The sequence below is a fragment of the Clytia hemisphaerica genome, unplaced genomic scaffold (assembly GCF_902728285.1).
Source record: "Clytia hemisphaerica strain Z4C2 unplaced genomic scaffold, Clytia hemisphaerica genome assembly, whole genome shotgun sequence".
NCBI lineage: Eukaryota > Metazoa > Cnidaria > Hydrozoa > Leptothecata > Clytiidae > Clytia > Clytia hemisphaerica.
In genome coordinates, this window is record NW_027103758.1 from 492,559 (window position 1) to 508,177 (window position 15,619).

Here is a 15,619-nt window from a genome sequence, read left to right on the forward strand (position 1 = left end):
GTTTTAATCGTTTTGTCCACTACTCATCCCACTTTAAAATTTGCACATACTCGAAAGCGTTATTGTATTATGGGAAACTTTCTTTCTTTTCAAGAGAGATTTCCCATTTCATTGTCTTGACTAATTTTCAAAAAATTCAAATTATTGTGATTCGCGAAATTAAATCCCGACGAATTATTAAGAAGCCCAAAAATCACGAGATCTAATCCTAGCAAACTTCTAAAATTTTGTGTTTACGTGGAGTACTGTAAGGCCTCCATCCACCGAGGAAAACAATCTGCGGTATAATCCTACTAAATTAAATTATCGAAAGAAAAAAGCCTCTGGGATCAAGATAATAAAAAAAAACAAATTTAGATCAAGCACTATCGGTTATGTTCTTTAGGTTTTTGTAAGCTTAAAACAAGCTTCTTCACGTAAAATTCGTAAAAATTTAATGTCAAATTTTAAGGACTAATCGCATATAATTTTTTTGGACCCACGTAAATTTTTTTTGGACCCACGTAATATTTTTCTGGACCCACGAAATACCCACGTAAATTTTTTTTGGACCCACGTAATTTTTTTTTGCACCCACGAGATACCCACGTAAATTTTTTTTGGACCCACGTAATTTTTTTTTGCACCCACGAGATACCCACGTAAATTTTATTTTGACCCACGTAATTTTTTTTTTGCACCCACGAGATACCCACGTAAAATCTTGCTAAGCATGGACAACGAGGTTGCAGAAGGGCAGTAAAAGAAGCCAAAATATATTTCTCGATTTTCACCAAATGACGCAATCTTTGGCTCGAAGATAGTCGTCTATATTGAATCAATTTCTTTATGAGAAAAGAAGAATACCACCGGCTCAATCACTGCTAGCTAGTAAAGCACATGGGTGGAATGATACCAACCTCGTCCCCGTGTATTCCAGGCTTTATTTACGTTACTGATAGACGCCAGTGAATATTACGAGTTTGGAATGATAACTCTAATTTGATTAAAATTTGTGATGATTTTCCTGAATGGAAAAAGCGCTGTCCTAGTTCATAAAAACAAAGGCTGAAAATAGACAAAACATTTTGACATTCAGTTTTAGATAATAACATTTAACCAGCTTAGCTTTTCAGACCATACTGTATGTTGAGCATTTCCCCATTTTAGCATTTTCATACTCTCCATTTGCTTAATGTTAAGACCCGTCTAAGTTAGCACGGTCCTGGGAGTAAAACATTGAGAACGTATAATTTCCCCATAATGATTTACAAGAATTCACAAGCTTTTGTTTAGAAGCCGGATAATTTTAAAGAATACGTTTAAAAAAGGAAATGGCGTTTCAACCGGAAACGTAATCAACTAATCCCAAAATTATCAAAAACTTCCGTGCTGAACGTCAAAACAGTAAAAGATCGTGACTAAAAAATAAACAAGATATAGAGCAGTATTGAGCATTCCTGACCTAAGGCTATCGTGACATGAAAGACTTATGACTTAGTATGTTTCTAAATTTGTAGGATGCGCTCGTTTTTCTCTTCTTCTGCTTTTCTTGGGAAGCGAAGTTCAAGTTAAGTGTCAATAGATTTCAAATGGTAACTCGGAGCTAAAAGGTTGCAGACCTTTAAGTCGAAATACTCTTTGATATCGCGTTGCCAAAGCCCTTCAATAGCACAAACTGATAGCGACCTTAGCTGCACTTCCAGTAACAGATGAGCGCTGAAGATCACGAGATTGTTTGTTTGAAAATCCAACCAAATGAGGCTCTTTATCATGTCGTGGAGCACTCTTCTCTCATTAAAGAACACTATCCCAGGAGGTTTCGAACGATGTTGGGTCTTTGAATCATATGACCACCAAGATTGAAAGCCAACGCATAGCCGAGTGTGAATCTGAGAGCACAACCACGATAGCTTAGTTGGCGACGACATGCAAATCGCGTGGCTTAAAAAGGAGCAGGTGGATAACATGCATGTGAAAGGCTGGATTAAAACGCCTGATAATATATTTTACCAAAATTCGATCATGGTGTAAAGTTGTGAACTACCGTTACCGAAACAGGAAGTCAGAATCAAGAATGTATTATCCAAAACCTCTTCTTCGTGTCTCATCAATCTTGACCCTTCAAACTAATTAACATTTTCACGAAAAGAAGAAAAATGTTAATGGGGCATGAAAGATCATTATGATAAATTAATATTTCCATGATCTCAATTAATGCGAATGACATTAAGGTACTTCAGAAAGCATATCAACCTATATTTAGAAGGTTTTATACGCACAAAGACCGTTTTGCAACCATCTTTAGGTAATAGGTAGCCCGGGGTCCACTTAAAGCTTTTTTTATAGACTGGATGGCACGATTAAGTGGCCCGGTAATATGCTTTTGCTTAGGCTGACTCTAAAACAGTCCGCCAGATTTTAGTTGTTTTTGGAAGGTAAACACAGTATGAAGCAATGTTTTTATTTGAGAATAAGGGATTGTAAATCTGTTAATCGTGTTTGTTTCTCATCTTTGATTATATCCTTCAACTCCAAGTAGTTTTATTTTTATTTGGATCTTTAACATTTTCTCTCAAAAAGGCGATCTCGCCAAATGCTCCTAGTCTACTTCACTGGACTCAGCGTCATAAAAAATTATCAAAAAGCAAAGTTCAGCCAAAAGTAGACTCTAGTCTAGGTAATAGGGGTTAAAGGCTCAACTACAACAGATCGGTTATGAGATTTGAAGATAAAACTTTTGTTTTCAGTTCCTTGTTTCTTTAAACGAAAAACTCTCTTTATAAGTTAATTTTGAATTTATTCTATCAAGAGTAATTAGCAATTAAAAATATTCCCAAAAAAATCTATTTTTTGTTCGGGAAAAAGGTAAACAAACTAGTGCAAATTCTTTTTTAAATGTTTTTTCTTCGCTGAAAATAAAGTCCTCAAAGTTGAAATACTTGTCTTCCCAAAAGTCTTCATTTTCTTCTTCGAAAAACACATTTTACGCACTACAAATATGAAAAAATTCACTATGGTCAGAGCCCTTACCGTATATTTATCGGTTCAACATTGATTCATTTATCAACCAAAGTCTTTGGGATTCTAAGTTTTCCAAGAAAGACTGATCAACAGAGGTTTTACGAATATTGACTACGAATCAGATTAGGAGGGTTCTAATAAAGAAGGTTTAAGGGCATCAAACAAGCGCAAAAAAGAGAGGGAAAATCCTGACGACTTTTCCTGAACAAATCCCGATTCTTACATGAGTAACCCTGACAAAACTCTTAAACATTTTAAAGGAAAGTTTGGCAATTACAAAATTCAATTTTAAAAACACTAATTTAATTAGTGAAATTAATAGCAAAGCATCTCTATAATTAAACGGAATTCGAAGCAATCAAGGAAGAAAAAGTAGGGCACCGCTTAACTTTGTACAATACAAGACTTTAGATTACCCCGAAACACATCTTAAGAGATGCCAGGCTCCTATATATTGACGTTATGTTTCGTTCTAAATGTTGTCCTTTGTTTTGTGTCTTATAGCGGGGTCAGTCACTTTTTAAAGGTTTTTCTGAGTTTATTTAATGTTTGGAGGAAAAGATAACACGGTTTTAAGTGGGTCTAAAAGAGATTTAAGGGTATTTGGAATCTTTTACAGGAGAATTGACTTCCGTCTGTCCCACGCACATTTAGTGCGTTGAATGCCTGTCAAAACTTCTCCAAAGATGGATGATGAGTAACTCTACAAATGACGCGATATTGCTTCCTTAAAATAAAACACCATACATCAAAGACCTTTTCTACATTTTCGCGATAACCACAAAATAGCATATTAGCGAAAATTAGCGACCTTGAAGTATGCAGATTCTTGACAAGAATTAATAAGTGATTAAGAAATTGATGCAGTATCGTATATCCGTTTGATTACTACCCCCTAATAAAATGAACGATGCTTTTTTGATGGCAATATAAAAAGAGACTGCATCTAATTAATGATTAGTTTAATCAGTTCATGTGTTGGTAGCGAGTGGTCGTTTGTAGGAGGAAAGAGGAAGACCAGCCAAAAATATGCGACAAAATGTTTTTCGAGGTTCGTATCTTTCATTTTCACTGTTTTCTGTTATCCTTTCGATCTTTCTATTGATTTTTGGAGTTTTGCTTTTCTTTAAGAGCTGTTTCTTTTGAGATAAAAATGTTGGAACATTTTTTTATCAGAAGTTCAACACAATTTTTCATTTCCTTGTAACTCAAATATTTGTATTTTCCCATTTAGAGGGCATGTTATGGGGATTGATACTTCTCACCATTTATGCACAAAGTGTGCAAACTACTCGTGAAGGAGTCAACAACAATGAAATTCACAACATTCTCATGCGATTGAATCGAATCGCAAACGTCACCATTAAACCTCACCCTACCGAAACTTGCCGAAAGATACGGTACAGAACGGACATTTCGAAAGGTTATAATGGATGTTACAAGAAAATGATTACACAGACATTTTGCGCGGGACAATGCTCCTCCTTACTGTTCCCAAACAAGAACTTTTTAACCGCTGGTTGCTCATCTTGTTCAGTTACCAAGAAAAGAATTCGAAACGTCAAACTTTATTGCATAACAGGTGTAAGGAAAGTGAGAGTACCAATCGCTGAAAAATGTGGGTGTACTTCATGCAGGATAATGACCAATAGTATCCCTGACCCGCCATGGAAATCCCGCTCCAAACGTTTCCAACAGCGCAAGGAGGAAAAAGTGATGAAGATCGCTTTAAGGCGATTGAGAAAGAACTCTAAAAGTGTGGAGAAGAAAAATGAGAGCGATATGGAGAAATTGAGACGCAAGTTAAAGAAGCGCCGGAGACGAAAGAATAAACGAAAGAATAGAATGAAGAATCAGACAAAGAAAAGTCGAAAGAATAAAAAGAAGAATAAAAAGAAAGAAAAGAAAAAGCAACAACCACCCAAAAAGCAGAACAACAACCCAAAAGTCAAAACAACTACAAAAGCTTTGACTTTCAGGGATATGACTCAACTACTGTTCTCCTTCTCAAACCATAAAACCTAACCAGCTTCTTCAGTTTATGCGGAGGTGAATATGATATAGAAAACAGAAGGTTATGTGGTGATATGATAAACGTCTGAGAGACATATGGTGAGATGATGTAATACAAGACGCCAGGGTGTAGAAACTCAAATACAGTTACCCTTGACAATATATCAAAACAAAGATGGTAGCAAATTAGATTTCTTTTTTTTTGTTACTTTTAAAACGTACTTTTATCAGAATACTAGGCTGGAACTATATTTTAACGACTTGTAAATATTTTGATCAAAATTTATTGTAGTTTTATGACGAAGTATATGGATAAAAATATATTAAGTGATATCGTATGAAAGAATTTTAAAATGATTTTTTTTGTCATTTAGATTGACGTGAAAAGGTTATGTCCTACCAGCAGACATACGACGTTGTTTATGACGTCTTTTTAACCTTGCATTTCGGATAGAGCACCGTAATGTAAATCCATTAAAAGAGCAATCCTGTCTCAGTGAACCAGTGAGAATTTCTCAGTCACAGAAGATAAACTTAAGCCAAATGCCAATTTTGATGGAAAATCGTTTGCTTTTAATGGTTGGATCTTTTAAATCATTGTTATGTTTATGTTTATGTTTCTTTTCTTTAAAGTTGATGCAAAGTAGTACAATGTGTACTTAGCTCGAGGCTAATCAATATCAACTAAAGCTTAGAAGCTTAAAAATCAATGGACTTGAGAGTTTGATATAGGCCCCCCATATAGTTTTCGCATGGGGGTGAGGTACTTTTGCCAATTTTTCTTCCAGAAGGTAGGGCAGACACACTGGATTAGTGACGCGGGTGTGAAAGAACTGACCTTTCGTCAGACTTTGTTGCAAACATTGACGAGGCAATAATATCAAAACCCTTGACGAATATAAATTATATTTCAATTGTGGTATCCACAACTGTCTATTTTTCATACTTGTATTGTGTAAGAAAGTCCTCTTCACGAAACATTATAAATACCAATAGCGAAGTTATGGATGAGCACAACGACATCATTACACCCACACAGCGGTTGAAAAGTCATACAAACATATCATGTTGAAATTAGGTCAATAAAGGAATAGCTAAACGAAAGAAAATTGATTAATTACAAAATATCTTTTTTCTTCGTCTTTTCTTGGGAAAACATGCGCGACCACAAATCCTTTTCAATAAGATGTTCATATTTTCGAAAGTTCTAGATAAGACAAACGACTTTGTCATGTAAAAATGAGAGAATTATCACATCTACCATCGTCAGTAAGAAAAAGAGATTTGCAAAACTGCAAAATAATCTCTTTCTATTAGAAACTGGATCAACGATCAATAGCGCAGAGAGTGGCAAAATCAACTTTTAGAAGGCGACCCTTGAGAAAAATTACCACGAAGGGCTACAGTCTCTCTGCCCCCTGTCGCTATACACTTCTGATGACGGAGACGAACTTTAAAACTTGTGTGACGAAGACAATTCATTACAATTCGGGGATATCCCAATCCGGATAGAAAGTACGCAAATCTTGCCATTAGAATGACGAGAGGCAAAATATTCTTAATTAGAAGCATGGTAATTCAACGTATTCGATGAAAAGTCTTTTCATACATTGCACAAATATATGTATATTATGTCATAGCACAACGGCAATGTTATATGATTCATAGGCTAAATGACGGACAAACTGGATTAGACGATGTTATCGTCTGTTACAGTGGTAGTAAGGCGGGAAAATATGGCGGTATGGCGTTATGGCGGTAGACGGAAGTGAAAATCAGAGTTAGAGTTTCGTAGAACGACTGGCACACTCTACCGGCTGCAAACTCCTTTCGGCAAAAAAACCGGTTGTAAAGTTTCTTCGACCAAGGGCTTTTTTCTTAGATAGTGATTCGTCTTAAACTATAGCATAGCCGTCTAAATCGGAACTGAATAAAACCCAAGTTTAATTAATGAACTCCCGAAAATGACTCTATGGAAGCAAGGATTTATACACCTTTTCGACAGTAGTCGTGCGGTCAGGCGCATGTCACTCAATGGTTTGAACAAACTGGACCGGCAGATCGACCTCAAAAAGGGCTGGATACTAACTAATAAATTGTGTGCTTTTTGAAAAATTTTAGGGAAAAATCAGGGAAACTCGGGGAATCTTTTCTGAAAATGGCGATAGATCAGGGAAACTGTATTGCATGTATTTTATGGGATGGCGTTGCTAATTTTCAAAAATTTCAGGTTTCTATATTCGGTTTTTTGAGACTATAATATTTGATGTATCCAGGGCTTTGAGTAAACGATCTGGTTTTAATTTTTTTAGTTCTTTGAGTTAATATCGTGCTGCAAAGTTTACAAATTGTCTGAAATTAGGCTTTCTATTTCTGGTTTTTTGAGACTATAATATTTGATGTATCCAGGGCTTTGAATAAACGATCTGGTTTTAATTTTTAGTTCTTTGAGTTAATATCGTGCTGCAAAGTTTACAAATTGTCGGAAATTAAGCTTTCTATTTCTGGTTTTTTGAGACTGCAATATTTGATGTATCCAGGGTTTTATCCAGGGTTTTAATAATTGAACTCCAAATTGGACTTCTACACGCACTTTTAAACATTCATGCTTTTCCCTATTTCAGGGAGATCTCAAAACTCCATTTTTCACTCAAATATTTTTCTGACCCCCCCCAGGCTATTTCACCTCTGTAATTATTCAAACTCTCCGTAATTCGAACGTTTTACGATCGCAGCGGGCAGCGTCTAATATTCTCTCAGACAGTGATGGACAGGAAAGCCGTTCAAGTTATGGAGGTTCGAGTTATGGAGTTTCGAGTTATAGAGTTTCGAGTTATAGAGTTTCGAGTTATGGAGGTTCGAGTTATGGAGGTTCGAGTTAAGGAAGACACGGTTGTTTTTTTTTTATGAAAAATATTGATAACGAGGACAAAAATGTCCACTTAACAACTATTAAGGCTTGTCTCCAATTGCGTGCGCTGCGATCGCACCTTTTGCTTCAATCCTTTTTGCTTGGAGAAAAGATTATGTCATAAAAATGTAGCGCGCGCTTGAAAAAAAAGTTGAATACGCTTCAACTTTTTTCAACCATTACGTCAGATCGCGCCAATGGAATTGTTTCATTTTTCTTCTGACCAATAGCGTGAAAACTTTAAGGCCGGTCTCCACTTTCGTGCGAGATGGGCGAAACTGTTCTAACGTTTTTGTAACGTCATTGGTCGGTTGGAAAAAGAAGCAATTCCACTGGGCAAATTTGACGTAACGGTTGAAAAAAGTAAAACTTCTTTCAACTTTTTATTTTTTCGCTCGAAAATCTTTCAATGAAAAAGTTTTCGCTCATTTCGCGCGCAAGTGGAGACCGGCCTCTATGGTTTAAATTTTCGGTTGATTGGGTTAAAAATGTGCTCCAAAGTTTACTAATTAATATTTGATGTATCCATCAAATATTAATTTAAGGCTTTTTGGGGCTTTAAGTAAACTGTCTGGTTTTATTTTTTGTTGCTCGGGTTGAAAATCTGCTCAATTAACCGGGGGTCAAACTGGACATGACTTAACTCTCTAATCGTTAATTTTGTGCCACAGCTTAACTTGTAGTATTTTGTTGGATGGATAAAAATGCTTTGAATTTCGTAAAGAATTTAGTGCAAAAAATCTGTCGTATCACAGCTCTCCTTGAAAAAATATACACTTTGATTGAATACCCTAATACGTAACTACAAGGAACAATGCATAGCTTCATCCCCCTAGCGGTAGGGGGTTTCAGGATTTTCAAAATTTGGCACTTGGAGGGGGGGGTATCAAATTTTCTGAATTTTTAGTTTTTAGAGGGGGTTAAGCCATTAAGGGGGGGTTTCTGAAAAAAACACAGTAGAATCACCAAATTCGTTTGTAATTATAATTTCTTTTTACTTTTTCTATAGTTTCATGTAAAAAAAACCCTAAACCTAAAAAGTAAACCCTGGCACTTAAAGGGTTAAATAAGTATTTACCTAGGGGGTTTCAACCCCCAGGAAGCTATTCAATGTTTAAGAAATCCAAGTATACCTATTTAAAGTAACTTGGTAAGTCAGTAAAAAAGTTGGTAATAAAGTATTTCCAACTCTGAAAACTTATGAATAAGTCGAATTGTATAAGCCAAGAAAGGCGCAGTTTCGATTTAGATTTAGTATAAAGTCTCATGCTGGATTCTGCATGACCCACAAAGGCGTCGTTTTAAACTTACTTTGGCGTTTTGTTTCAGTTTCGACTTTATAATCGGCTTGTAAATGTGGCCTGACATAGGATGGCGGTACTTTCGATTTAATGTTTTATTTTTAAATTAAATTCAAAATGTCTACCTTTTAGCGGAGGTTTACAAGCTCCAAGAGATAAATGTTTTCGCAAACTTTTCTTGTTTTAATGAAAAAATATGGAGGTAAATTCGGTAAATTGAACTGGAAATTTTTGAATGTTATCTTGCCATCTCCCGAACCCCTTATTCAAACCACAAATAGTTATTTCGCAAAAAAACACCCAATCCAAAGATTAATATGCCATAAATAGTCGTTCAATAGAAGGCACAGTAGTTTAGTGGTTATCAATCTTGACTGCCGTCCAAGAGGTTGGGGTTCGATTCCCGCTCGGTGCTGTGATTCACTTGGCAAGTGAATGTACCTTCGTCCGGGCCAACCCATGCCATGTGAGGGGAATTAGGTAGATAGAAACTCAAGAAGCCTGTCGGTGACTGTGCTAGGAATCGATTCCACAATCCATCGTGGATGAGGTGATAGTGCGCTGGCCTTGTTCCCTAGTGGTTTACGCTGGACTTAACGCATTCGATCCGAAAACTGTGTGTCAGTGTCTCGCAAGCTGGCCGCAAACCATCGCGTAGACGGTTCTAATGAGACTATTCTTAGACCGCTCAATACGGAACCGGGTTTACTCTGCAATGAGCAGCCAGTCATCAATAGAAGTGTTTTATTCTCATGCTTACCCCCGTCTTTGAAGTTTCTTTGTTTTTCTACCATCGTGCAAACGGAATATAAATAGGAGGTTGAAAATGATAAATAAAACAATAGCTATCGCGCCCGGAAAGCAGGCGGACGTCTTATTTCTTCACTATATAAAGGGTTGTATTTTGGTTGATCAGTCACATCATTTTTTACTTGCAAGAAGATCAGTCAGAGATCAAAGACGCCAAAGAGGTAAGACCCATTTCAAAAATCTGCCTTTGAAATTAGTTAACTCTTTATTATAGTCCTGTAGAATTTGGAGTCAACTAGAAAAAACTATTATAAAAGGTTTCTATATACCGTTGGAAGCATAATTTTATCAGCTTACCAAAAATGAAATCAGCCAGAAAGCTAAATAAGCTGAGTCAGCAAAATTTAAAAGTCAAATATCTCGAGATCTAGACATGCAATCTCAACAAACTATACCTTTTCGACAGTACTCAATGAGGAGCTTCTATTGAAAATGATTTTAACCCCTCATTCATCTCTAAAAATTGCTGACGCCAGCAAGAAAAATTGCCATTTCAAGCAATTTTGGTCATTTTCTCGGGATGTGGTTGACGAAATTTTACAAATGACCTCATTTTAGACATCTACTCTTTGAGCTTTATCAGATGGAACAGTCAAAATAAATCAATTTAAAACTTTAAAATTGACGTTTCTAAGGGCTCGCTACCTAAAAGGACCCCTCTCATTCTTTGAGTCATAACTTTTTTTGTCCAAGTGGAAAAAATTGACCAATTTCAATTTTGGAAAGCTGATAAAATTATCTTTCCAACGGTATATAGAAACCTTTTATAATAATCTTTTCTAGGTTGACCCTATTTTAGACGAAATTCTACTGGACTATTAAGTGCCAATGTCGAGTATATTGCGACATGAGCTATAATGTAATGCCCATTTTGAGTTAGAAATCGTAATTTTAACTCGTAGGAATTGCGCTTTATGGTCAAGCAGAAACAAATTCAAAAGTGAGTTTTTGCAGCGAGATTTTAAGCAAAAAGGTAAAAGAAATGCAAAAATTTGACAAAAATCCATTTTTTGAGATTTTAACTGTTTTGACCATTTTTGGTCAACGAATGAATGATCTAAGAGCTCCTGTTTTACTTTATTCTGTCCTTTCCGGAATTGATTTGAAATTTTACAACTGGGCACCTTTCCGTCAATTCAGTCAGATCCGCCTACCCCCGCCCTTCCTAAATCGGGCGGCGCCCAATAGAAAGAGGAGGCTCTAAGCTATCCAACGAGCTTCTAAAGTGTGTCAAAAAATTTGCAGTGTCTTTATTTTTGGCGAAAACTTTCCAACCATTTTTCGTATAATAGTTTGGTATTGTTGGAAAGGTATTTAAAGCGCTTATATTTCCCACCCATCAGTTTTTCAAAATTTATCCAAGAAAGTGAAGAAAAGCGAAGAAGAAAATTTGCTACCTTTTGATAGAAAGGTGCTGCAAAAATGATTTTTACATCAATCAAAAGCTGAATGTTTCTTGGGCAATTATTTGATGACGTCACTTTTCAGTATAAATCCCTGTAAAAAAGATTTTTAAAATGTTCTCAAAAGGAGATTTTGAATGTTCCATCTAAAAGGTCAAGAAAAGTAGATGATGAAAATGGGGTCTTTTGTAAAATTTCGTTATTATATTCCCCCTAAAATGGCCCCAAATGGTTAAAAACCCGTCATTTTCCTTGGTTACGTCATCAACTATCTAGAATGTTTGAAGTTTTCAAAATAAGCTAGAAAGTTGGACATTGAAAAGTGCTATTTGGAAATTATATGGTTCATAGGGTTTAAATTTCTAGATCACGAGATATTTAAGTTTAAAGATCAACGATTGTTACTGATTCAGTACATTTTCTTGTTATCAGGGATTTGTATTGAAAAGTGACGTCATCAGAAAATCGAAATCAATCCATTTTTGACCCCTAAACTATCATTTACGCCCTTTTGCACAATGTTGATGACATTTGGCATATCTTGACTGCACTATACCTGCAGAGCCCGGAAACACAACAAATTTTTGCTCAAGTGTGTTTAAAATGTTTTCTCTAAAAAATGGGGAATTTTATTTTGATTTCTTTTTTATTTTTAGCTCACTAATCATGATGCTGACCAGACTATTGATGTTTTGCTTTATTGTGGAAATGTCTGAAGGCTGGTTTTTTTTTAAACCTAAACATTATTCAGGGCATTGGTGCGAATTTCATGGATATAATGGAGGTCAAAGTAAAGTTACCGTCTCAAAAATAACCGCACCAGTTGCAACAATGGAGAAAAAAGTGATCAATGACCTTGCTGGAAATATGGGGACAGCTGCTTCAATAGGCAAAGATGCGGTAGATATTATCAAAGGAGTTGGATATTTGACGGACATAGCAGGAAAGTTGAGTCCAGCTTTAGCTATATTCAGTTCTGCATTTGGATTCGTAGATAGCTTTTTAAAACCATCACCGCAAGACATTTTGGATAAAGCAAACAAGGCGATCAAACAGCTGACTGATGAGGTAAATGATAGATTGGACCAGATGAAAGACTATATCAGTCATGAAGTGATCACTTTGGAAAAAGATTTGATCAACCGAGAGTATCAAACATTGTATCGGCTTTGGAGCAACTGTCTGTTAGAGACCACCAAAGCCCATGTTGATGAGTGTCAAGAAGATGCTGCTAAACAAATTATAGCCTCTGAGCCCAAATTTATGATATTTCCTTCAAATGTCATGTCCAAAACTATGCCTAGTGATCTAAATCATGTTAAACGTATCGAAGCATCGTTACCGAGCTTTCGCAATTATGTCACCCTTTCAATGGCTAGCCTTTCAAGTTTAGTTGCAACATTATATAATAAAACAGAGAGTGTAGCAGATTACAACCGGTATGCCAATACTTTGAACAATGAAATCGAATCTTATTCTACTTACGCGAATAATGCCGTCAAATTAATTGTTTCGATGCATTCGGCCAAAGATAACTGTAAGAACACCATATCATGTGAAACACCTGTACCAAAATACGCATGGGCAACGCATAAGGTTGGATATATGACTCTACCTTATAAAGCAAAAACAGGAGACGACGTAAAATGCCATTGCAAATTCGATATCGCCTATCATGAACCTAGATTTTGTGACATAAACATGTTTTTTTCATCAATTCCACCTAATAAAGAAGAAAAAGCAACCGCTGAGCTGTATGAAGAAATTCAAAAAGAATATATCGCCAACGCGGGGTCAGGAATAACCAATTACTGGAATGCGCATGTACTCAAAACGATTGCAGATTGTTCACAGTTGAAAGCCAAATTGAAACCAACATCCTCTGACGAGGCTGGTAACGTGAAACGTGAAAATTGGTTGAACAGACGGAGCAAGAATTTTGCAGCACGACTTCAACGAGCGAAGGAAGAAGTGGCCCTTCAAATGGACGATTCTGATTACCAGGAAGACGATTTTGACGATGAATATTAATTCTGATGGATTTTGCCTCAGTAATGAGTAAATGCACTTTTAAAACTCTAAGAACCTATGTAAGACTCAAATGAGCTACCAGAAACAAACACCATTATTTTGGAAAGTTCTTTGGACTTTAAAATTACATTTAAAATACAGCTTTTATTTATACATTTACATTTTGGGGGAATCAGTAGACTGAGTGTCGTTTATAAAGTCATTTTATTGATACTGGAAAGTTTTTATGACTGGAGGTGGTCAAAATAACTATTATATCGGCCCTTTTTACGCCGGCCCTGATTTAATTCCGACGTCTTACGCCGACCCTTATTATGCCAGCGACGAAAAAATAATGCCAATAAGGGCCGGCGTAAAAAGGGCCGATAAGGTACTACATTGGTTCTTCTTTCGAATTCTTTACCATAATATTCACTTTTTCGCTCAACTAGGAAGTCCGTAGATGAAAGCGTCTTCAATAAGGATGTTTTAATTTGGGTTAATATTATTCTTTCGTCCTTACTATTAGGATGTAAAGGTATTCCAGATTTCTTGCTAGTGTTCACGATATGTCTGTTCTATTTTTAAAGGATCCTTTCTGAACTTTCTTCATGTTGTCTTTTGTTTGGTTTGATTGAGATGTTTTTCTTGGGGTTTTCAATAATGTTGATATTTATTTTAATACTTTCTGATCTTTATAAAGCAATTGTAGCATTTTTAGGGGAGAAAAATAAAATTTTGAGATCATTTCACTCATCAATAAGATATACCTTTCATTTTTTTGCCTGCTGCGGGTTCTTCATTTTTAATTTTTTTCAATCAAATTTTGAAGATAAGTTTCCAAGACATTTTAGCAAAAAGCTAGCTGAAGTCTATCCAAATATAATTGGCAGTGGATACAAAAAAAATTTTCTGAAAATTTTCATATGATAATTTTCCACTCACGAATATCCGTTCAACGAACACAAAATCGCATCCTAATTCGAAATCTATCAAAATCTATAGGCTTTCTTGTTTCCATTGCCAATTATCGAGCGCCTGAGGGCGTTTTTTTTACGCCAGTCCCGCAAGGGCGTGAATTTTTCGATTTTTTCGTTTTGGTAGTGGAGTCAAATCTCGCTTGCCACCACATGCCTTCAAAAGATTTTCATACCATAGTGGAGCCAAGACACTCAGGTGTTATGTATGTTAATTTCAACTCTTCTAGGAACAGTTTTGGAAAGATATTTCCAATTGAAAATAAGCATTTTGTCTGAATTTCTTGTCTAATGATGATTGTCTCACACCAGATTTCAGCTTGGTATGCTAGCGTTACTCTCGAACTTTTTTCTGCAAATGTACAAAAAAGAAAGAGCTGTGGAATAGGGGCTAAATTGAGAGAGAACAAAAAAGTTCGATGAAATAGCAACCGATGAAAGATGAAAGTTGAAAGTGTGGAATAGGAGCTAAATTGAGAGAGAACAGATAATCAGATAAATTTCCGCGAGATTAAATTTCGCGAATATTCGCAAGTAATTGATAGAAAAATTATATTTTTGGTCAACGGAATACAAAGCGACGAAAGAGAGGAAGTGAAAAGGAAGAAAGAAAGCATTAGATTACGAAAACAAGAAATGAAGACGATAGAAAGTGAAAAGGCGTTGTGCAGGCTGTACATCATCGCTTCCTTCCCCTGCTCTTTAAATTCGCATCATCGCAAAAATGCGTTTTCCGCGAAACTCTGCTTTTTTTTGCTTTCTTCCTTTTCCCCTTCCTGTTTTTCTTGGCATCGACAATAAATTGTTTTTTGGCGCATGCGCACACCAGAGCAGCAGACCATCCAAACAAAAATAAATTTGTTAAAGAAACGCAAATTAATTAAAGACTCTTTCATTTTATTTTAAACCACAATATACGATACAAACTTCCTTTCATCATTGAATTTACATGACAGAGACAACACAAACATGGATAATAATGGGATATTTATAAGCTCATGTTTAGAGGCAAAAACTTCCTTTGATAATAACCTCTACCAAAGATAATTTTTTGAGCACATGATTCAGAGAGAAATTTAGTTATTATTTACAAGTGATGAATAAATGAGGTGCACAAAGAATTCACGGCACTGAATAAAGGGCGTCTTGCATATGGGCGTGATGAAACATCTTCGATGATTATGATGTCAC

At 35.9% G+C, this 15,619-nt stretch overlaps 2 protein-coding genes across 2 annotated transcripts; both read left to right on the top strand.

Annotated features, from left to right (window-relative positions):
* Positions 1-3,978: 3,978 nt before the first annotated feature.
* On the top strand, positions 3,979-5,364 carry LOC136805563 (uncharacterized). The gene is made up of 2 exons (XM_067062129.1): positions 3,979-4,054; positions 4,238-5,364. The coding sequence occupies exons 1-2, from the start codon at positions 4,033-4,035 to the stop codon at positions 5,026-5,028; spliced, it is 813 nt and encodes a 270-aa protein (XP_066918230.1). The 5' UTR covers positions 3,979-4,032; the 3' UTR covers positions 5,029-5,364.
* Positions 5,365-10,170: 4,806 nt separating this feature from the next.
* LOC136805570 (uncharacterized) lies at positions 10,171-13,472 on the top strand. The gene is made up of 2 exons (XM_067062135.1): positions 10,171-10,199; positions 12,098-13,472. Exon 2 carries the CDS (start codon positions 12,108-12,110, stop codon positions 13,470-13,472), a length of 1,365 nt encoding a protein of 454 aa, XP_066918236.1. The 5' UTR covers positions 10,171-10,199; positions 12,098-12,107.
* The last annotated feature ends 2,147 nt before the right edge of the window (positions 13,473-15,619 follow it).